The following is a 23,924-nucleotide window of genomic DNA, read 5'->3' as shown; positions in this document are numbered from 1 at the left end:
TCCGTAAGACAAAGCAAAAAATCATATTCAATACATGGGAAGGTTCGAAATTCCCTTTTTAAAATAACTCCCTCCCTCTCCCTTATCATCTCTCCTTCTATCCCTCTCTCCCTTTCTCTTCATCCCCTATATCTTTGTCAAGTATATCTACCCTTCTTCCTATTCCTATCTCTAAATTGTCATCTCCATCTACATCTATATCTTCCTCTCTAATTCTATCCTTTATTTCTATCTCCTCAACCCTCTCTCTCACTCGTACGCACATCCCACTCAAAACTTATCACAAATATAACATGAACTTATTGATAATGGAACATGATTTTCTTCTTAATTCTAATTTTTAAAATTATATTTAGATCAATTCTATTTTTTTTAATATATTTAGATCCATGTAAATGATGTGAGGCTATCACTTTTTCGTTCACACTTGTTTTTGCATAAACAACATTTGTTCAATAGATTATCAATTGACCATATACACTACATAAACCTATGTTAAAAAGTAGAGTAACTATTTTCCTAGTTCACTTTCGACACCTCTTCGGCCTATGGTAATAAAAATATATACAAAAACATTAAGTATCGGCCTAAATAGCCGAAACTAATAAGCCACAAAGGCCAAATATTTGTAAAATTAAACCTTGTTTCGAAGCCTTATTTCGAGAAACGCGCCATACTGAACTGGGAATTTCCATCTCGCAGAGCATGATCAAGCTAAATGTTACAAGACAAGTAAATTTCACAAAAGCCCATGCAATCGTCATTGGTGTTTTCACAATCTTTCTAATCGTTCTGAAATAAAGGGAGTTAAAAGGACATTATCTTCCAGGTTGAATGCTCGGAACAGTCCGATGCCGAATCAAACTCAGAGCCATTGGTTTCAGTACTTCTGCAGTTGCCAGCTTTTCAGAAGAATTCCTTGGAGGAAACCCAACTTTGGAAGATGAAGATGAAATCATGGAAAAAACAGAAGCCAGTAAACAAATCTGCGTACCCAAATGCATTGAAGTTAACTACAATTCTTATCGCTATCTACTTCAATGGTGTGTGAATTCAAGAGCCATTGCAGAAGGAAAACAGTTACACGCACACACCATTGTTTCAGGGTTTATACGTTTTCGCTTCGTATCAAACAATCTACTAAATATGTATTGCAAATGCAGAATCATTGAGGACGCACGTAAACTGTTTGACCAAATGTTCCCTCGCCTGTCAATCGCATGGACTACCATGGTTACTGGGTATGCTCAGAATGGGCCCGAGGAGGAAGCATTAAAGCTTTTCGCGCGCATGCAGCGATCAGCAATGAAATTGAACAATTATACTTTCCCTAGCGTTCTGAAGGCGTGCGCTGCAATTGGAGCATTTCAAGAGGGGATGCAGATTCATTCTTGTATAATGAAGACCGGGTTTTATTTGGATATCTTTACAGGCAGTGCGCTTGTTGATATGTATGCTAAGTGTCAGATTGTCGAGGATGCAATAAAAGTGTTTGATGAAATGCCTGAACGAAATGTTGTTTCATGGAGTGGGATGATCACAGGTAGGTGAAATTATAGTACCCTACTTTTTACAAATTACAATTGACTATTTTAGCTAGATTTGCTGTTAAACCATACCCTATTTTAAGATGAAGACATGACCTTAGAGTGGTTTCTTACTTGAAATTTCTAGTAATTTTGTAATTTATTTTCTGGATGTATGCATTTCTATTCTAAAATTTTTGGGATTATTATCCATTAAAAAAATTGCAAGCTAACTTAAAATTTCATTGTAAAAAATAACGTGCTTGCTTATAATTTTACGCAATTGCAGGCTGTGCTTTAAATGGAAAGAATGAGGAGGCTTTAAAACTTTTTCGGCGAGCACTAGTTGATGGAGTGAAACCCAACGATTATACTTTTTCGACTGTTTATTCAGTTTGTGCAAATGTCACGGCTCTTGATTATGGTAGGCAGATACACTGTCTAGGTGTAAAGTCTGGTTTTGATGTGTACACCTTTGTTGGTAGTTCTCTTGTTGGGATGTATGCGAAGTGTGGGTGTATTGATGATGCACGCCAAATGTTCGACAGAATGCCTCAACGAAATCTGGCAGCATGGAATGCAATGATTATAGCATGCGGGCAACATGGGAAGACGGAGGAGGCTCTTGAGCTCTTCTCGCAGATAGAGATTTCCGGCATGATTCCCAATGATATCACATTTCTTTGTGTTCTTTCTGTTTGTAGCCATGCAGGCCTAGTGGATGAAGGTCAACGTTACTTTGATTCTATGACTCGAGACTATTGCATTTCACCAAGGCCGGAGCATTATTCTTGCATAGTTGATCTTCTTGGTCGCTCTGGGCAGTTGCAGAAGGCAGACGAGTTCATCAAACAAATGCCAATGGAGCCCATTGCATCTGTGTGGGGTGCCTTGCTGGGTGCTTGCAGAATGCATGGCAATATGGAGTTAGGTCAGTTAGCTGCAGAAAAATTATCTGAAATGGATCCGTACAATTCTGGAGCTCGTGTGCTGCTGTCGAATATTTATGCAGCAGCTGGAAGGTGGGATGATGTTGCAAAAGTGAGGAAAATGATGAGAGCCCATGGACTGAAAAAAGAGGCAGGACTAAGCTGGATCGAATTGAAAAGCAAAGTGCATACTTTTGTTGCGGATGATGACAGACACCCTCAAATAGAGGAAATCTATGCAATGTTGAAGACAATAAATAATCAGATGGAAGCAGCAGGATACGTGCCTGACACAAGGTTTGTGCTTCATGATGTGGAACATGAGCAGAAAGAGCTCCTCCTTGGTTTTCACAGTGAGAAGATAGCACTTGCATTTGGGCTTCTGAACACACCAATAGATACAACGATAAGAATTATGAAGAATCTTCGTGTATGTGGTGACTGCCACAATGCAATCAAGTTCATCTCTAGGCTTGTTAAAAGAGAAATTATAGTAAGGGATACACATCGTTTTCATCATTTCAAGGATGGAGTGTGCTCCTGTAGAGATTATTGGTGAAATGAAAATCAAACTTCTGCGATCTTAAAGTGACAGGTGTGTACACATTTTTTTGGTTCACAAAAATCTCAATTTTTTGATTCTTGGTGGATATACCATAATGAAAAAATTATCAAAGATTTGGTTGTAAATTATTGTGTAGAATAAAGTTTCTAGTAGGACATGTACATTGATAGTATGTTCATCAAGGGTATATTGGTATTAAATGACAAAGCTCTAATGTTTCAGCATGTCTATGCCTCATGATCTCTTTTGCAAGTCTGCTAGAGGTATTTGCTATCTTCTATAGCTGTGATCCTTATTTAAGTCAAGTGCTTGAATGCCACAAACTGGTAGGTCATGGCCATGCAGCTAACATGTATTTCTTCTATGTTGCCCATAAAAATGATCTTGTTACTTCAATACCGTGGCTCAAAGAATAATAATAAATCATAATCTACAGTGAGAATTAGGATGTCAAAAGGCAAGCTAGAGTTGACTTTCTTAAGCTAAAAGGCAATTTTGATTACATTCAATTTATATTTCTTTTATATGTCATTGTAACCCTGGGCAAAATTCCATACAATGTAGGAAGTAATATTGCTGAACTCAATTTGAGTTGCTTCCATATTTCCTGATCTAGCTTTCGAGTTGCAGTCTGCCATTCCTAAAAACTGATGGGGAAGTAATATTGCTAAACTCAATTTGAGTTGCTTCCATATTTCCTGATCTAGCTTTCAAGTTGCAGTCTGCCATTCCTAAAAACTGATGGGCTCTCCAGTAATTGTGATTTGAAGTTTCTATCTTTGTCCTTATGTCATTAAAATATTGCTTTTCTTTGCTAGAGTGTTTCTGGAACAAGCTCAATATCTTTTTTGCATCAATGTTTCTATCTTGTTTTGTCATACTTCTATGTTTGAGCTTTGGAGATTGTCATCTTACACTCTGTTCCCTCCCCATTGGCAGATACATAGATCCATCAAAAGGATAAGATTTAGAGTATTGAAAACAGAATTAGTTCTTACTTTTAAAGTATGTAGCTGCATTCCAGACCTTCCTATTATCGTTTGCAGCCTAGTTCTCAGAAGTTTTGTTTTCTGTACCTTGAGATCGTGGCTCTGCATTTCTCCTTCAGACGGAATCATTTGTTCATGTTTTTGTCTCACTTGTTCTGTTCTCCTCATGCCGTCTCATATGGTTTGTGCAGGAGATAATTTTTTCCTTCTATTATATTTGCTTCTCTCTTCCATTGAACATTAATGATGACATAGCATTGTTATTTTTATCTGGCATGGCAGCTTAATGGTTCCAGTTTGTGTCTTTGTGCATCTCCAATTCATTTCACAGTATGTATCCACTTGGGCTGGTGGTTTGCTTTCTGATGTTATCTGCCTTAATGTTCTCTTTGTCGTTTCTCTTGATGAAGATGACGGTTCATGTATCATCTTTGCCATTTGTATGGTAACTATTGTCACTTGATATGGAAGAGTGACCATTCAGCCTTGAAGCATCGTTTCTCTTCTACTATCGGGTTTTATCTTTGATATTATGTTTTTCATATTGGTGTGGTCAGGGTGCTGCATGATTTTGAGAGTGATTCATAGTTATTGATGCAGGAGCATCCTAGGATAGTTGGCAATCTTGCATGGTGGTGTGCTTTGACCTTGGAGTTGGAGAGCTTGGTCGTAGAAGGGGTTGATGCTCGGTCTTTACTGAGTGTAGTGTCGGCTGAGGAGCTCGGCACTCACTGCATTGCTTGTCATGTGTTGACTGTTCGGCACCTATGTTACTCGGCAATGCTTGTGGAACTCGACAATGCTTGTGGGAGCTCAGTGTTGGGAGCTCACTGATGCTTGTGGTTTTTGTTGATGCTTGGTAGTGTGGCTTGTGGGACGGAGTATTTGCAGATTCGATAAATCGACTTGGTGCATTTAATGTGTGAGGAGTGTGATCGCGACATGGAGCCATCGTGGGAGTTTGTGTGGACCTATTTGGGTCTTGTTTATTTGTCCTATGTGTATTTAATGGGTGTTGTAAGCCTTCTAAGCCATTTGGTATTTAATATCTGTTGTAGGTCGACTTGTGGCTTAGATATGTATTTAATGCAAGGGTTTATTTAATTTGTAACTTGCTAGGCTGACTGTAATAACCTCTGTCAGTTATAGCCTCAATTCAGTACTAAACTAGGTTTGACATTTTGTTAAACACTTGGCAAGCAATCTCTATTGAATTTATTGCTTTGCATCTTAAACCCATAGATTGAATTTTCATAAATTTAGTAGTGATAACTTTTGCAAAATAATGCAACTCTCAGGATTTCCAAAATTTATTTGCTAAAGGAAAATAACAGAGATGGCATTGATTACACAATCTAAATCAAATTTCCGACAATGTAGGAACCTGATTGTAATTTTGGGTGCCTCTGGTATAGCCAAGATGTAAACACAGACTCCAGGCTAGAAGTTGCAAGCTTGAGATAAATCATAATCTTTTCCAAATCAAGATTGCCTCCCAGCCAACATGTAATCACCACCTATCTTAAATATGTCTGTCAATCATGGATGTATCCCAACATGTAAGGGAAATTGCAGATGTGGGATCAAATTGTGAGCCTTGGGTGAAATCGCAGACCCAGAATGAAGTGATGGCTAGCTCCCAGTCCAAAAGCAGCTGTTATAGTGGGTTGTGGATGCCTCAAATGCAGACTTAAATATAGAATTTCCTCACTCAGGCCCCTGATATCATATGGTAAACCCATCCTAAATGAAATGTGGTCCTCAATAATCAGCCGCTGGTCCTATTTGAATCACCAGACTTTGGCAATTTGGTTTGGACTCCCAATTAAAATCGCAAGAGCTGGAAAATTTGACATCCAACCTCTTCAACACTGAATTCTCTCCTCAGACCCCCACACAAATTACCAAGAAGCCATTGAACATCAACTGCAGAAAATTGTACCTCCCAGAATAGTTTTCAGAATTTGCAAAATGATCACAATTAATTGCTTTCACCAATTCCGGATGTTCAAACCAATTGCCACTTCTCCATAGACACAAAATTTACAGTACGGAGAAATGCAAATTATATACCTTAACATAATTTTCAACTTAGAAGAAAATCTCAGATTTGAATCTACAATATTTCAGCTGTAGATCTAATGGAACAACTCAAAATTCAGACCCTTATACTTCAGCAAAGGCATCGAAATTCAGAACCTTAGAAAAAGCCACAAAGGCAACAATCCAAGCGTGCTTTCTCCAATGAAATGAGCTCCTATTTATAAACCTTTGTTGGCCAAAGTTTCTTAAAAAACTCCACTTCATAAATTGTGGAAGTTTCCCAAAAGAACTCAAAAGAACTCAACACTAGAAACTTTCCAACACACTTTTTAGAAATATCTCTTAATGCCATTATTATAATAACATAAAAATGATTATTTTTGATCGGTAATAACATAAATATTATTATAATAATGCAACTTAATAATTAATGAATAAATAAGAGCTCAAGCAATTATTAACCTTCTTCATTGTTGGTGACGACCAACTGCCAAAGCCACCCAGTGCACTGCCAAAAATAGACTTACTAAATATAGTAAGTCCACAACTGGGACCCCCAAACCACCCTGTTAACTCACAAGGGTCTCTATGATGAGCTATTTCCATCAATTGCACAGACTTGCCAAAAATGGGGGCATTACACTAACTTGTGGCTTAGTTGGGTATAAGCAAAAGGTCTTTTGGAGTCTTGAATCATAATTGAGTTCAGCATGGAGTAGTTGAGAGGAGCGAAGTTTTAGCAAAGCTAGTAGCTGTGGTTTGGGAAACAAGGAGGTTGCTTGGTGGCTTGCGAGCACAAGTTTAGATTCTTCTTGGAGTTTTCTACCAGATTGTGGGTCTAGGCTAGCTAGGGTTTGAATCATGCGAGATCTTGCAAAATTGCTATTGTAATTGTTTATGTATTTGGTTGTAACCTGGAAGGCCTTACAGTCAAGCATGTTGGATGTAAATCTTATGATTCTATTATGAGAATTGGTGTTATTATGGATCCAAATCTCTGTGCTATTGTTTATATTCCGCTATGTGGTTATTTGCTAGGGGCTAAGACATCTCCTTTAGAGATTCTCCTTCCTTGCACTGTGTTAGGTGGTATTAGAGCCTAGTTTTCTTGAGTGTGTAGACAAATCGTCAAATGTGAGGCAGTTTGCACCAGGATCTCGGTTGCGTGAAGATTTGATTTGGGTGGTGATTCGTTGCTTTGGGTTGCGAAGATCTCGAAAGATGCCTCTGAGAAGATTGGACCTTAGGGCAATTGAAGATCTCCGTGATGCTGTGGAACCAAGGATCTCAGAGAAGGTCAAAATAGATTCCAGATTTGAGATGGAGTTGATGAAGAATGAGATTATGAGGGCTATAGTTGGTGTACCTAGGAATGTGGGTATTGAAGATGGTTATGAGGAAGTCACTGAAGACTTTGAGGGTGTTGGATTGAGTGGTGAAGATAGAAACAATTGAGTCGAGAGATCTATGGAAGACAGGGTTGGTCGGCCAAATAGATTTGACACTTGGTTGAAGCTGAAGCATAAGATGGGTGTTTCTAATTTCTCAAGTACTTTGAATCCTGAAGACCTGATTGATTGGATTGGTGAGATGAAATACTACTTTGAGTTAGAGGATATTTGAGATCTGCTCAAAGTGAAGTTGACATAGACTAAGTTGAAGGGACATGTTGCTTTATGGTGGAAAGAATTGCGAAGGGATAGAGAAGAGGAAGGTGAAATGATCACTAGGTGGAGATTGATGGTGACTAAGTTGAAGACTAAGTTCATTCCTGTTGATTATGGACTTGAATTGTTTAAGAGGTTGCAGAATTTGAAACAGAAGGATATGTTTTTTAAAGATTATACTGAGGAGTTCTACAATATGAAGTAAAATGTGAGTACTAGGTTTTGTGTCTAGTCTCACTATTTTCTTTAAGGGGTTTCGTCCTTAGGAAATATCTAGTCACATTCAAGTAACCGATTAGGATTTGAATAATAACAAATATTCGTGGTAACAATCTCAATGCAAATGCTTTCCCTTATAACTTTGAAATGAGGAGAGGCTCGAACAACTTAGCAATGTGGGATAAAAGACTATTTCATCTTTGAGTCACTTAAGTAACTTTATAACATTACAATATTTAAATAAATCACTTAAGTCATTTGAACTTTACTATTTCTTGAAATACTTGTTTGATTGCCGTGCCGTCTGAAATAGGAATCTCTCCTCATAATTCCCCATGTGACCAAATACACTTTCTAAAGATAGAAAGGGTCCATCTCTATTACCTTTGACTTACTATACATAGTAAGTATGGCAAATGGAGTCCAAATGACATCGAATGAAGGTCAAATCTATAAGTCGTTGAATGTTGGAGATGAATCAATCCTCAGAAGACCCTCTAACCATCCTCATTAGCCTACGAGGATCCAATATTAGGCTAATCCCTAAAATTTTGATGCTGGTAACTAATGGGGACATTACACTTCCCAAGGCAACATTTAAGGGAGAATTGTAAGGGCACCCTATTGCAATAGCATGTTAGGGAGAACTACTACAAGGGCACCCTATTGGTCTATGATTAAGGGAGAACTACTACATGGGCACCCTATTGGTCTATGATTAAGGGAGAACCGCTAGGGCACCCTATTGCAGAAGAGACCTAGGTTGCGACTAAGGGAGAATCATGAGGGCACCCCATTATAGCAACAATTAAGGGAGAATCACAGTAACGACATCCTACTATGTTGTAAATGAGGGAGAACTGTTAAGGGCGCCCTATTGCAAAAGTAGTTGAAGGAGAACCATTAAGGGCACCCTGTTATAGTAGTAGTCAAGGAAGAACTGCTATTAGGTTGCCCTACTATATTGTGATTATGGGAGAACAACTAGGGCACCCCACTACAAGAAGAGATTATATTGTTGAAGGTCGAGGAGAGATAAGTGTAACCTCTAGAAAGAATGGATATGCCAAATTTTGGACATTCTTAAGGCCTTAGGAGCAGATAATTGTAATGAGATAGTAAAAAGCTTGAATATTGTTCTAGGATGGCGATATGGCAGTTAGAACCCGAAGAGGTCCTCCCCAAAGAGCTTGGAACTTGATTACGAACTCTCCCTAAGGAATAGAAGCATTGATCAAGAATCACCAAGGAATGAGACAATATTTGACAAGGAAGGAGGAAGCACTACAATTCATCCAGAAAAGTATTACCTTTTGAATTATTCATAGTATTTTCTATTGGGTATTATCATCTTGTAATTTAATATTTATAAATGTATGATGATCTTAATCTTATGTTGAAATTGATTTGCTAGAGTTGGAATAATATCAGCGCTGCACGATATAAACTTTCCCCCATTGAACCAAAATTGTTTGAGGGCAAGCAATTTGAGGAAGGGCAGACTATCATGTTCACATTCTTCACATTCTTAAAATAAAATCTAATAATAAATAATAGAAATAAACAAAATAATAATAAGAAAATTATAAAATAATTCAAATTAAAATAATTCAATATTAAGTTAATCATATAGAATAATGATAGAATATAAATGTAGTACAATATAGTATAATAATATAGTAATATATCATTGACAAAAAAAATAATGGTATAAATATTAAGGTTAGCAAATTCAACACTAATATATATCAAATAAATATATCTAAACAAATAATTAATACGATAGTATCGATAATAATGATTGTGACCTTTGGCCATATCAATAAAGGCTGTAAATTGTTGTCGGTATTATGTATAATGTAGCCGATGGGTAGAGTAGTATCCGAACGGGCGCGTGACGCTTTAGTCACCCCTTTGGAAAGGTATATGTACACGTCCGAGATGGACTTTAGAATCATCATTGATCATTGTAGTCATTGTAATCGGATTGTAATCAGCAAGTGCATACATGAATAAAGTACTGTTCTGCATTGAGTCGTGGTATAGATGTGTTGAACTTCTTACCCTATGCAGTAAACATTTGGCACCGTTGTCGGGGAAATACAAATACAGAGCAAATACAGAGCCGTATGAGGTGCATGAGGAAATAAGAAGGAATGCAAAGGGAAAAAGGCCGTACGGTCTTGAGCACACAAATTTTGGTCATAGGGACAAAGGTGGTCCGTAAGGCGTGGGGAGTCATGAGGAGAATTGTATTGACCGTACAGCCAGAGGAAGGAGGTCCAAGCTCTAGAACTTTCCCTTCTATCCCAGCCTCACTGGATGATGAGTCTTGTGCTTTGGGTGTGGCTGGGAACTTTGGAACCTTTGTGCTTGTGGAACTCCATGGGGCATTGGCTCCATGATGAATTGTGGATATATCAGCTCTAGAGAGCTTTGCAAAGTGTCAACTATTGTAGCAGACTCTGTCTACTATCTTCCAACACTTTTTGTAAGTAGTCTTGGCAATTGACTTGGAGGGTTGTCCATTGGACCGTTGGTACCCCCAATATGCCCAACCAATTGTCGATCTTAGCGGCTTCCTCAGCTAGTGTATTGCTTTTCACCGAAGGTGTTGATGCAATAAGTGGTGGTGGTAGAACTATTGGTACCACAAATGGTGGTGAAACTATGACTTGCATTGGTAGAGGTGGGGCTGCCACTCATGGTATTGTCATTGATAGTACTAGTGATATGGCTATGACTTGTAATGAGACTCCCAACAATGCTACAATAGCTGGTATCAACAACTTTGTATCATGTAGAAGGGTGACCTCTTCCATATTCTTCTAAGAATATTCCTTTTTCTGCAAGTGAGTCCTTTGCTTGTATAGATCAAAGAAAATTATTTGATTCCCTCGCACTTGCCTCCATTCTTGAAATCCTCTCTCTGCTTTCTCTTCTTCTAGATAGGTTGTTTTTTCTTTTCACCAATTGATTTCACTTAAAGTTTGCCCAATAGAACACGATTGGCTAGTAGCATCAAGTTAGTCAACTGCTGATGTCTACTCCACTTGTTTAGGGGCACTTTAGTGTGAATGACATCAAGAAGCAACCAATAACATGCTAGGTCATTTTAAAATGCTTTGTGCTTTGTTGGTAAATAGATTTGTCATTGAGAATTGATCTCCAAAACTGACCTTACATGCACAAAGAGCAATGACAGCTGCAACAATAGTTGGAAGGATTGTTTTAGAACATTGATCTTCATTTGCGGTTGAGAGGGACAACTCCCTAATATGATCGGGGATTTCAAGGGTTTTGTGTGCTTTTACTTGGAAGTACATAAAGGAGAGAACATGAAACCATTAGACAGATAACATAAACCCCAATGGAAGATATACAAATACTAAATAGAATTTCACAATTGATAACAATTACAAATGGGTTTATTGCCAAATATGTCTAGAGATGCAATGACAATGAACTAAGGATGATGAATTTCAACATATGTAGACATAGACTACTTCAACACATTCAAACTAAGATTTCAAAGCTTGCTTGTTAATCATTAGATAAATTGCACATACTATAAATGTTTTAATGCATAAATTATGATTTGCACAATAAGACAGAAAGAATGCCAATTGGACATACTCAAACTTAGTAACGATAACATAGGACATCCAAAATATTTGATTGAAATGCTTACTTTATTATCTTTGTGAAAATATACATGTTTATAAACAACTTTGTTCAATATGTGAACATAGAAGTTCTCCAAATTGTTTTCTAGAAAATCCCCTAGAGTCCACCCCTGTAAGAGTCTTTTATATATCACAATATTGTAACTACTTAGCATAATTACTTAGTGTAATGGGCTAAAATGGGAGACACCCCACTACGGATAGAGGAGGAATATTAGGATCCCTCCACAAGGGAAAACCCAATTGGTATATAGGAGAAGTACAAATGCGTGATCTTACAAAATGTAAGGATACTTTGGGTTTTGTTCTTCCTTTCCCTAAGAGAAGGAATTATAATGCAACATGAAAGAAAGTGTTATGAAACAGTTTGTGTAATCTGATTAATGAAAGAAACATGTATGAAATGACAAAGGGGAAAAATATTCTCACCGAGATACAAACCTGTAAATGGATTGTCAAACTGAAGTCAAAACTGAAACCAAGCAGGATTTGGAACTTGGAAGCCAACAACTGCAAACCTATAAAATCTAGAAGACTTGGGTCAAGGTCAACTTCTAGGGTCTAGATCAACTTAAGGTCTACGTTGAAGTTGACGTTACCTTGCCTTGTATAGAAACTTGAAATTTGAAAAGTTCGTTAGAACTTAAACCCTATAAACATAATCCCTAAAATATAAGTCATTTCTCCCTTGCCCTGTCATTCTTTTTACCTCACTCATTCTCTCCCTCTTTCCCATCTCAACCATCCCTTTATCACCCTGTACGTCCAATCCTCATCTCCCTATCTCCTTCTCACTCTTTACAATCTTATCTTTTTTAAAGGGGTGGGACTACTCTCATATATCTAATCCATAACTTCCTTGAAGTTGAAAATCTCCAATCCATGACCAACTACAACCATCTGTTAGGACCATTTAACAATCTAGTCTTCTTCTTTAGTAGTGAGGATATATATGGGACCTTTTTTGGAGTTGATTCTGAGACCACACAACCATTTCTTTGTCCATATCTCGATGCCCCACTCTCTATATCTCCTTATATGTCTATATCTCTATCATTCTATATATTACCATTTCCCCTTCTCTTCTCTATCATCACCTCTCTAGCTCTCTATCTCTCTCTTTACATAAGATTCAGGGTAGACAAGGTCGAGGCTCTCTCTCTCTCTCTCTCACACACACACACATCATCCTATTTTTCTCTCTCTATATATACCTTTGTCCCTTTCCTTTCTAATATATCTATCTTTGTAAGGATCTACTCATATTGGAAAGGCAATAAGAGACAATGATAAGTTGTCTATATCACCTATAGAAGGCAGAGTTACATGTCTCCCAATAGTCGATCCTCTTCCATTTTTAATTTGAGATAACATCAAATAAGAATAAAAAGTACATTTGATCAACCATAATATAATTTTGTATAGGTTGTACAATACAATGTGTAGTTCAACCTAGTACTTTATATTTATAGTGAAATATCATTGAGGTGTGGATACTTACCTAAAGAAAAATGATTTGATATCCAACCTTCAATATGAGGTGAAACCAGATAAGCAAGTAGTATATCTTACCAACCACTGTGTTTCAAAATATACAATTTTACAAAATACATTTGTGTGTGTGTGTGAGTGTGTGAGTGTGACAAGATCCTACAATTGGTGGAGAGAGAGAATAAAATAGTAGGGAAATGGGGAGATAGTGAGTGGAGGAAGAGACAGAGTGGAAAGCATATAGGGAAGAGAGGGAAAGAGTGAGAGGGGTAAAATATATAGGGTTTAGGGTTTATAGTTATAGTGTTTTGGTTTTAAGCATTATGGATTAAGGTTTAGGGTTTATAGAGAGAGACATCTATGATGTATCAATTTGAGACATCTTTTAGCAGATGTATATATATTTACTTGTATTGTATTCATAACTTTTTGATTCATTATTGTTATTTGTGCAACATGTGTAGTGGAAGTTGTATTATTGTGTATAACATGATGTATCACTATATCTTATTTGTTGTATCTTTATTTATATTGATGATGAATTCTAAGGTTAAGATTAGGTTTAGGGATGGGATTATGATTAGGGTTTATTATTATGGTTCAAATTTTGGCCAGGGTTAATCTAATATAATAAATGATCTAATCTACATGTATACTCAAAGGGTCTCTTTCTATAGGATGTATCCACAAATGCAATAGATCTACCATTGCGAAATCATAGACCCATGGATATAATTACACTCTGGAAATATCGAAGAATTGAGTACTTGAATGCTCATGAATGGTTGATGAAGATCTAATTCCTTGATGAACCACTCCACTAATGAAGAAATAGGATAGATCTTGAGAAGAAGATTCATGAATGATTAGGACTCCTAGGAACACATGCTCTCATGTGGCTGGTCAAAGGAGGTCATACAGTTTAGGGCTTATGGACAAGTATATAGTTTAGAGATTATGAATATAGAGTTTAGGGTTCTGAGAGTAGGTAGGGTTTAGAGTTTAAGGGAGAGAGAGGGGAGTGATAAGGAAAAGCGGGAGCTCTGTAGTTAAGATGCTAGCTTTCTAGAAGTTGAGCTATCTCTTTATATCACCCTCTTTCCCTCCACATCTCCTTTTCTATATATTGAGCTATGTTTCCCTTTGTCCACCCCCATCTTATTTATTTTCCTTCCCTTTTTATCTATCCCTCTCTCTATTTGTATATGTCTATCTCTACTTATTTATGTTTACCTATCCCTCTACCCATCTCTCCCTTCAACTTCTCTCTTTATCTTTCCATTTATTTATCTATTTATATCCTCGTCACCCTCTCCTCTATATCTTTCCTTATACTTGGTTCTCTATATCTCTTCCTCTATCTATTAATCCTCTCTATTACCATGAACACCCATAGTTTTTGATCTTTTATAGGGCATATTGCTTATTGTGACACATATCTATCATGATGAATTCATACTGGTTTCTTTTTAGTTAACAAGATAGGTTTGATCTCTTTTAGATGCCAACCAACAAGGATCTTAGTACTATAATATTACAACATAAAAGTTTTAAGGTTTAGTAGTACTTCGATATTACAATATAAAAGTTTTAAGGTTTAGTAACATAAGTTTTGAAGTCAATTTTCATAATAAAGGAAATAATTATCTTATGGCTTTCAAATATAAAGGCTTGATGGCTTTGTGTTACCATTGAGAATTATTTATATGCTATCCCTTCATCCTTTTTGATTTTTTCTAATCTAACTTGAGTTATGTTTGTAACCCCCTCTTTCTCTTGTATTGAATGGCTTAGGGTGAATTTTCTTAACTAATAAAGGTGGGTGAGAGAGAGAGAGAGAGAGAGATTTACATCTCTCTATAAACCTAATATTTGGCTCAATAATAGATTCCACTCATACTTGTTCACTTAATCATATACATTATACTTGGACATTGTTATACATCTTCTCTTTAATCCATACTTACACTTTTCACTGCACATACTTTCAAATTTATTTAAAATTCATTATCCTTGATCATGCATAAGGTCAGCCTCAATATTATGTCAATTACATAAGGTGTCCTCTCTATCTCTCTCTCTCTCTCACTCTCACACACACACACACACACACACACACACACACACACACACACCCTTCTTATCTCTATCTCTCCTCATTTTCTACTATCTCACTTCTTCCCAATTCTCCTTTCTATCTCTTTATTTTTTTAATAAAATCTAAAAATAAAATAAAATAAAATGTATTTTTAATAAATATTAGAATTGAGAATTGTTTCTACACAAATTTAATTTTAAATAAATATTTCTATTTTTATATTTGCCACCTTTCCCCCCTCTATCATTCTCCCCCACATATCTCCCTCTCCCTCTCTCTCTCCCGTTACCGTTCTCCCCTTCTCTTACTCTCTCCCTCTATGACCCCTTTTAAACATTTTGATGGTATTATGTGCACTAAGGGGTCCTTAGATCCCTTAGGATACACATTATATGATCGAATGGGTTAAAAAGAAGCTAAAGAAACCACTACGACCCCTTTTGACCCATTCAATCATTTTATATGTGCCAAGGGGTCCTAAGATCACTTAGAGACACATTATATGATCTAATACATAAAAATGGGTCATAAGCTTAGTTGTCGATTCGTGACATGAATCTGATTCGGGCACGTGAATCAGATCCGTGGATTCGGAATTTTTTTTTTCCCCAATTATGATTCGTGGAGGATTCGTGCATATATATATATATATATATGTATATACTAAAAAATAAGAGAAATATACATAATTCTAAAACTAAATCATTTCATAGTATGAATCTATGATTCTAGTATGCATCTATGAATCTAGTATACTTGATCAATGACATTGATAATTAATCTATTTTCACGATTATAAAGAAAATCAACACATTCACATTGAATTACTGAAAGTGAAAGTTTGTAACATTCAAAATATAGATCATTAAACTTAAAGTTTATAACATGAGTCAAGAGTCAACACTAAAGTTTTTATTTAATCATCAAATGGATTTTCAAGAAAATCCGCATCAGAGGGGTACTGGTGAGTTGCAAGTGCTGCATCTGTATCAGTAGAGGAACCCAAACCACTAGTAGTAGAGGGGATTGTTAACTCATAATCCTCCTCCTCATCATCCGCATCAATCAAAGTGGATCTAGCAAGATCTCAGATGGTCATATCTAAATCAGGAGTCTCGGGTGCTATATCCCAAAGCTTTTCGGGCCCCTTCTTGTACTTAGGATCCTTCCGTGACAACAAGCGCAAATTGTTGTGAATGAACACAAGGTCTTCTGATTTATTTGGAGCCAAACGGTTGTGTTTGACTGAGTGGATAAAGGAGTAAGTACTCCAATTCCGCTCAGCTGCAGAAGAGCTGGCAACCTAAAGAGAAATTAAAAATTATCAATACAACAATCAAGATAAATAAATTAAATAATAAATTCAAGGAATTGAGAATGTTAACCTTAAGCTTAATTTTACAAACTTACTTGGGATAGGACCTTTATGGCAAGAGGTTGGAGGTACGTGAAGGCTTGCCCATGAAGGTACCACCATTTGATGGCACCCATCTTGCTTTGGTCTGCTATGGCAATAGGGTGGAAATCCTCACCTGAGTTGAAAGCAGCAAATTCACTCCTCACAATTGCCCCAATCTATGGATCTTGGAATATCTTAGCTAGTGCCCTCTTATACCCATCTGCAACCTCTGCATCTCTAAATGGTGGCACTCTACCTAGAAGGCGAAGTACATCTGCACTATGGTACCTGGGGATAACAAAAGACAATTGAACACTATCAAATATCAATAGCACAAACATTGGATAAAATAAACACAAACATTTGATAAGAACTATAGTACCTCGGGGATAGAGCATATGCAAGGAGGTGCAAAGGTGTAGTCATCTTGTTCCATCGATGATGAACAATTTTTTCCACCTTCTTGTAAAGGGTGTCTTCAGGATCATTCTACCTCCTCTGTATGACTTAAGATATGAAATATGAATAATAATTATAATTAGTGAATATGTCAATTTAAACTTTAGAATCTAGATACCTCTCAAATAAAAAATTGTTGTAAAAGAGCGTAAAACTTACCATTTTAATTTTTTCCAGCATACTATCCATGGGATCATAAATATCCCCAAGGCATGGCTCATCACTATCTGCGAAGCGAAGCATTGCCATTTTTGGATCGGTGATTTCCAACACATAACTCACAAGACCCCACCAATCCTCATCTAGTATCATTCTTCTCATATTTAAAGCCCTTGCTGTATTGGACTTCTTCCAAACGCCCCATTGGGGGCTAATGACCATATGCTTCAATGCTTCTTTTACCTTCACAAGTCGTCTCAAGACGATTGTATGAGAGGCAAAGCGGGTTTCAGCAACCTAAGAGCATGTTAAACTCAAGTTAGTAAAACATTTAAAAATTAAAACATCTTAATGTAAACAACAACAAAAATTAATAATTGTGGAATTCAATAATATTCAATTATATATTTATTATTAAATATAAAAATTTACCTTCAATAACTCCAAGTCCGAGAAACTCATAAAAATTGCTTGTGACATGTGGTGATTTGTCACAAACATTTGAATCTCTTCAGCTTCCTCATATATCCTTTTCACCCAATCTATTTCGGTGCCAATTGCTTTCATCACTAAGTTGAGAGAGTGGACGGTGCATGGTGTCCAAAAGATGTGATCATATCTAGACTCTACAATTATCCTTGCAGCCTTGCAAACTTTTGCATTGCCCGTGACCACTTGGACAACATTATCAGGACCCACTGACTCTATGGCGTCAATGAGAATTCGTGAAATAAAGTTTGTATCTTTCACTTGACCTTCACAATCAACTGCCTTCAAGAACATTGCCCCCTTAGGGCATATAGCAATAACATTGATCAATGGACGGTTTCTACAATCTTTCCACCCATCCGAAACAATAGACACACCCGATTGAACCCAAAAATCTCTTATTGGTTGAAGTTGAGCCTCTACATTTTTCCTCTCATCATGTAATATGGTAGTGCGCAACTTCTCATAATCAGGCGGTTTGTAACCATGGGGTGCATCATTTATTGCTTCCACCATCTCCCTAAAATAAGGTGATCTAGCAAAATTAAATAAAACACCATTTGCAATTAAACAACGTCCAACTTTGTGATCAGCAATGTCTCTCTTTTCAATTTGGAATGCCCTATCTAGTGGGCCTCTCTTGCGGGTGAGTGGAGATGGGTCTTCAGCTTCATCATTTGTAGTTGGCATAGGCAAAAAAGGATGTGTTCTTGTGTTTGTTTGATTGGATGATGGTGTTGGTATATTTGTTTTTTTTGAAGCACCATGTTTTGCTTTTGCAACTGCTCTATCAACATCCTCTTGCTCTTTTGCTAACGCTGCTATTTGTGCAGCTGGTAATCCCTTCTTATGACTACCTTGACACATGTGAATTCCTTCACCCACAGGGCCCAAAAAATGTAGTTTCACTCAGGAATAGGAGCTTCTATGTTGTATGTTGCAAAAATTGCATTTCCATATGTATGCCCCAGCCCCAGGACATTGTGCAACTCTTGTTGTGTGTCTCCATAAAGGAGACCCCTTATCAATTTTGAAGCTTGGTGATGCAGCCCCACCCCCACCCACTGAGCCTTGACTACTCATTGTTCTATTCTTGCAATCTAGAAAAATAAAGTGAAAGAAAACCATGCTTCACACTTGCACAAAAACTTGAAAATTTGGAAAACTAAAAATAAATCAATAATCTATGAAAGAACTCAAGAATATGGTTGAAATGCATACCTTAAGCACTTCTTGCAAGGTATTTGAAGCTCCACAACCGATCTCCTTCGAATCCAAGCACTTTACTTCAAACTAGCAAGTATGAGAGAGCAAAATAGAGAGCAAATGAACTTGCATTGTGATTTAGAGGGTCATTTTTTAACCCATTCAAATGATTATATATGTGTTAAGGGGCCTTTGGACACCTTAAGACATACATTATGCTTTCAAATGGGTTACAAGGGGTCATAGGGAGCTAGGATGAAAAAGAGAGTGTCTAGAAGGGTAATGGGAGAGATTTGGGGGAGAGGGAGAACTCTATATCTTGAATGATAACAACTATCCCCACATAAAATTGAACTCTCCTACACCATGTACTTAATATAGGTACAAACTCCTATGTGTATCATATTTGAACTACTATGCAATTAATTATCCTAATTAATACTAATTAAATGATAATTAGTTAATATTTAATTACACCAACTCCCTCACTTGAGGGCAACTGAGTATAATGCACAATATATATATATCCAAGAATGGGTTTCCATATGAGCTAGATTTAGGCAATGTGATGAGCTCATTAGCAAGGAGCATTGGTAAGACAACATCATAAGAATCTTCCAAGGGAGTAATATTCCTCTCAAAAGTATGAATAGAATCATTTTGTTGCTTCTCAAGTGAATAGCGTGCATCCATGTCTTCATCATAGATAGTTTTATCATGAAAGCTTTGCATAGGTTCAAAGGAGGTATCACTTGCTTGCTCTCTAAGGAGGTCTTTAGATTTAATAAATGAAATGATGAAAAATGTTGGAAATGGAGATAATAGTCTCAATCTACTTCTTCCCTTATCATAAGAGATTCATCTCTATTTGTAGCACTCATTGTATTTCTTTCTTTCTAGATATAATTGGTATTTTGACATCACAACATGGTGAATAATATGGAAATTATAAAGGTAACATTAATATCTTACATACAAATAATCCATGTTTAAACAATGATGCAATCCTAGATTTTGATCTTCTATAATGAACATTGCTTTTTGTGTCACCTATTTCTCACGATGAGTTCCTATTGGTTTCTTTGTTATTAAACAAGAAAAGTTTGATAGGGAGACAAACATGAGAGACCTAGATAGGGAGAGAGAGTGGTGAGATATATGTAGGGGGGATACAAGATTTAATTCTATACCAACCTTCATATTCATAATGAAATCATGTTGAGGTATGCATAGCTCTTTTACTTGAAGATGAATGTTGTGATATCTCTTCCTCAAATAACTCTCCCTCTCTCGTTTTTCATTCTCTCCTTCTTCCCCACCTCTTTCCCTTGTTTCACTCTTGTCTTCTATCTATCAATATCCACTTCTCCTTTATTATCTTACTCATATACATCACCTTCTTTCTCCTTATCTACCTATCCTATGGCTCTATCACCTTATAGGCTTCTTGTCTCTCTATCAACCCCTCATCTAGTTAGATCTCTTCATCTAAAATTACCTCTTCCTCAACCTACCCCTCTCCTCCTCTACTCTCTCATCACCTATATATCTCTCCCTCTTCCATTCTACATATGATTTAGGATTATGGTTGATGGTGCAAGTTCAAGTACACAAGGTTGAGGGTCTCTCTCTCTCTCTCTTTGTACTCACATTTTTACAACTTCCTTAAAGTTGACAATCTCTAATCTATGATCAAATATATCCCATGGAGGTGGCTCATGAGAAACATGAGGAAAGATGGGTATGTTATTCCTTGCCTACTACTCTCCCTTATTTATATTGATAATGGACATCATTGAAATGTATATAATAAGTCCACTCATATAGGAAGAGAGTGGGGATGTGCAAGAGGGAGGGAATGTGAGAGAGGGTAGGAGAGGATAGTCGAGGGAATCCATTCCATACCCAATTAGAATCATCTCTTGGCACTATTAAAATAAAATTCTTCTTATTGAGTATTGAGGATAATCGAGGTACCTTTCTTGGAGGTGGTTACAAGACCACCGAACCACTTCTATCTATCCATATCCACATCTCCTTAACTCTTTTACTCATATCTATACTTCTATCCCTTTCCCTTCCCATATATCTTTTTCTCCCTCTCTTGTTCTTCATATTTGTTGCATCTCCCTTTTTATCGCCCTCTTTCTATTTATATATGTCTATGTCTACTTATTTATGTTTTCCTATTTGTCTATATCTCTCATGATGAGTTCCTATTGGTTTCTTTGTTATTAAACAATAAAAGTTTGAGTTCGTATTGGTTTCAATCCATATCCAATGCTAGAAAGCTTCTTTGTTTTCAGTAGTGGGAAGGAACTCCATGCAGCAACATGTTTGTTATGCTTGTTGATGTTTTTGGCTACCCACATGCAGGGAAGGAGAAATCGGCTTGTGAGGAGGGGCAGCTACTTCAACGAGCCAGTTAGTGGCGTTGTTTGATTTTTTGCATTGTAAATACTTGTACATATTAGAGTAGGTCTTTCTAGCTTTCCAAGAAGTGCACATGCACATTTGCTCCCTTTTTTGGAGTTGTGCAGAGCTTTCCAAAGCTCCCCAGAGTTTTGTTTTTTGCTAGCTGTAGAATTTTGTGAAGTTGCAGGTGGGGTAACACATCATTTCTTCCTGGTGACTCCACGCCCAATGGATTGCTTATGGTCACTGATCTATGCTTAGTAGGAAAGCATCTCATTGAGTCGCCAAGAATGTTGGCCATTTTTGCCCCCCATTTAGTCCATCATTGATAGCTGATCATAGAGATCTTCAGTGAGATGGATTCTTTGTTTTCGGTTAATACGCTAAAGTTGGCGGCTAACATTTCATTTTATCCAATCCCTTCTCTTACCAAGTTGGCTTGGGTTCTTCATTGATCGAGTTAGCTCGATTTACTCTTCGCCCAAGTGACTTAGTTTTGGCTTGGTTTGTTCTTTAACCGAGTGAACTTGGTTTCCTCTGTTGCTTAGTTGACTCATTTTCTTCTTTAACCGAGTTGTGGGTTAACACACGTTTGTTTTTGGGGTTAACTTTTATGTTAACTATTTTTGCTGTTTCAGAGAGGCACTTTCATGCTCTTCCTAAAATTGCGAATTTCTATATTTCAAAAGGCTTATCTTCTCGCCTTTCCGAAATAATGAAATTCGCTATTTCGGAAATCTTCATTCCCTTCTTCTGCGAAACCATGAAATCGATGCTGCCTCTTCCACCATGCATTGGGAGATGTACCAACCAATAGGTTTGTGCCATGTGGCATTGGGCAAACATTTCGTGGTATCCCATTTTTGCTCCTAGCAAAATGGCAAAACTAGTTAAGCTCTTGCATGTGGTAGGGTTAACATTGCATGTTACCCCCTCTCACAATTTCTTTTGTTGATTGTCTAACTACCTCTAAGTAATAGAGTCTTGATAGATCATCATGTGGTGGTGAACAAGAAGATAGAGAGATTAAACATCAACTAGGTGTAGGAATCATAAGTGGGTTAGCACGTGCTTTGGCAGGGGTTAACATTTCGCGTTAACCGTTTTTGCTATTTCGGAAAGTGATTGTCATGCCCTTTTCGAAATAGTGAAATTTGCTATTTCGGAAGGCTTCCTCTCTTGCCTTTCCAAAATAGCGACACTGAGTTATGAAAAATGGGCTTGTGCCACGTGGTGGTGGCTAAATTTGTGTGTTATCTCCACTTTGGCCATTTCGCAAGGGTCATTTTTGGTGACCCCTGAAATCACGAAATCGATGTTGCGTCTTCCACCATACATTGGGAGATGTAACAACCAATAGGTTCGTGCCACATAGTGTTGGGCAAACATTTCGTGTTACCCCATTTTTGCTCCTAGTGAAATGGAAAAACTAGTTAGGCTCTTGCGTGTGGCAGGGTTAACATTGCATGTTATCCCATCTTACAATTTCTTTTGTTGATTGTGTAACTTCCTCTAAGCAATAGAGTCTTGACAGATCATCACGTGGTGGTGAACAAGAAAATAGAGAGATTAAACATCAACTAGGTGTAGGAGTCATAGGTGGGTTAACACGTGCTTTGATAGGGGTTAACATTTCATGTTAACCGTTTTTGCTATTTTGGAAAGTGATTGTCATGCCCTTTCCAAAATAGAGAAATTTGCTATTCGAGAAGGCTTCCTTTCTTGCCTTTGTGAAATAGCGACATCGAGTTATGACAAATGGGCTTGTGCCACGTGGTGGCAGGGAAATTTGCACATTATCCCCATTTTTTCCTTTTCGCAAGGGTTATTTTTGGTGACCTGCGAAATCATGAAACCAATGTTGCCTCTTCCATCGTGCATTGGGAAATGTGCTCAGCTTCTTTATTGACTGAGTTAACTTGGTTTACTCTTCATCTGAGTGACTCAATTTTGGTTCAGTTTGTTCTTTAACCGAGTGAACTTGGTTTCCTCTGTTGCCAAGTTGGCTGATTTTATTCATTGACTGAGCTACGGGTTAACACATGTTTTTTCCGTGGTTTACTTTCGTGTTAACCATTTTTGTTGTTTTGGAGAGGCACTTTCATGCCCTTTCCAATATAGTGAATTTCGCTATTTTGGAAGTCTTCCTTTCTTGCCTTTCAAGAATAGAGAATTTCGTTATTTCGGAAAGCTTCTTTTCAAAAGATACTGATTTTTCTCTAAATCGTATCTATTACAAGTTTAGAAAATGATGATTTCCAAATTTATTAAAATATAAATATTTGTAGAATATTGAGTATGATATAAGTAACTAAAAAAATTAATAGCTATAATTAAATGATAATTTTTAGTAAGTATTTATTAAAAAAATATTATTATTATTCATGTCCAAATTTATTATTATTCATTTAGAATTATTTTTTGGTAATTTTATTTAAGGTCATTCAGCTTGACCAATTATCCACATTATTTTCAACTACCAACAAATTAAATCTATAAATGTTTTGACAATATTGTGTTTTTAAATCTAAATTTATGTTTTGTTAAAAACTATTTAAATTTCACTATTTGATATAAAATATAA

At 36.8% G+C, this 23,924-nt stretch overlaps 1 protein-coding gene across 3 annotated transcripts in view; it reads left to right on the top strand.

The window, feature by feature from the left end:
* Positions 1–597: 597 nt before the first annotated feature.
* Positions 598–23,924, top strand: part of LOC149577941 (putative pentatricopeptide repeat-containing protein At5g52630) — a 49,656-nt gene continuing 26,329 nt past the window's right edge. The window contains exons 1-2 of one of the 3 annotated variants that reach the window (XM_089826718.1): positions 598–1,543; positions 1,816–3,050. In XM_089826718.1, the coding sequence (XP_089682844.1) occupies positions 835–1,543; positions 1,816–3,014 (1,908 nt within the window). In that variant the 5' untranslated portion in view covers positions 598–834 and the 3' untranslated portion in view covers positions 3,015–3,050. The remainder of the gene's footprint in view (positions 1,544–1,815; positions 3,051–23,924) is intronic. The other 2 variants (XM_089826712.1, XR_016364070.1) reach the window with 2 other exon arrangements.

The sequence above is a fragment of the Cupressus sempervirens genome, chromosome 1, assembly GCF_028749045.1.
Source record: "Cupressus sempervirens isolate cs-2001-9-10 chromosome 1, ASM2874904v1, whole genome shotgun sequence".
NCBI classification, from domain to species: domain Eukaryota; kingdom Viridiplantae; phylum Streptophyta; class Pinopsida; order Cupressales; family Cupressaceae; genus Cupressus; species Cupressus sempervirens.
Note: the sequence above shows the minus strand (reverse complement) of the source record. Positions and strands in the feature narration are given on the sequence as shown.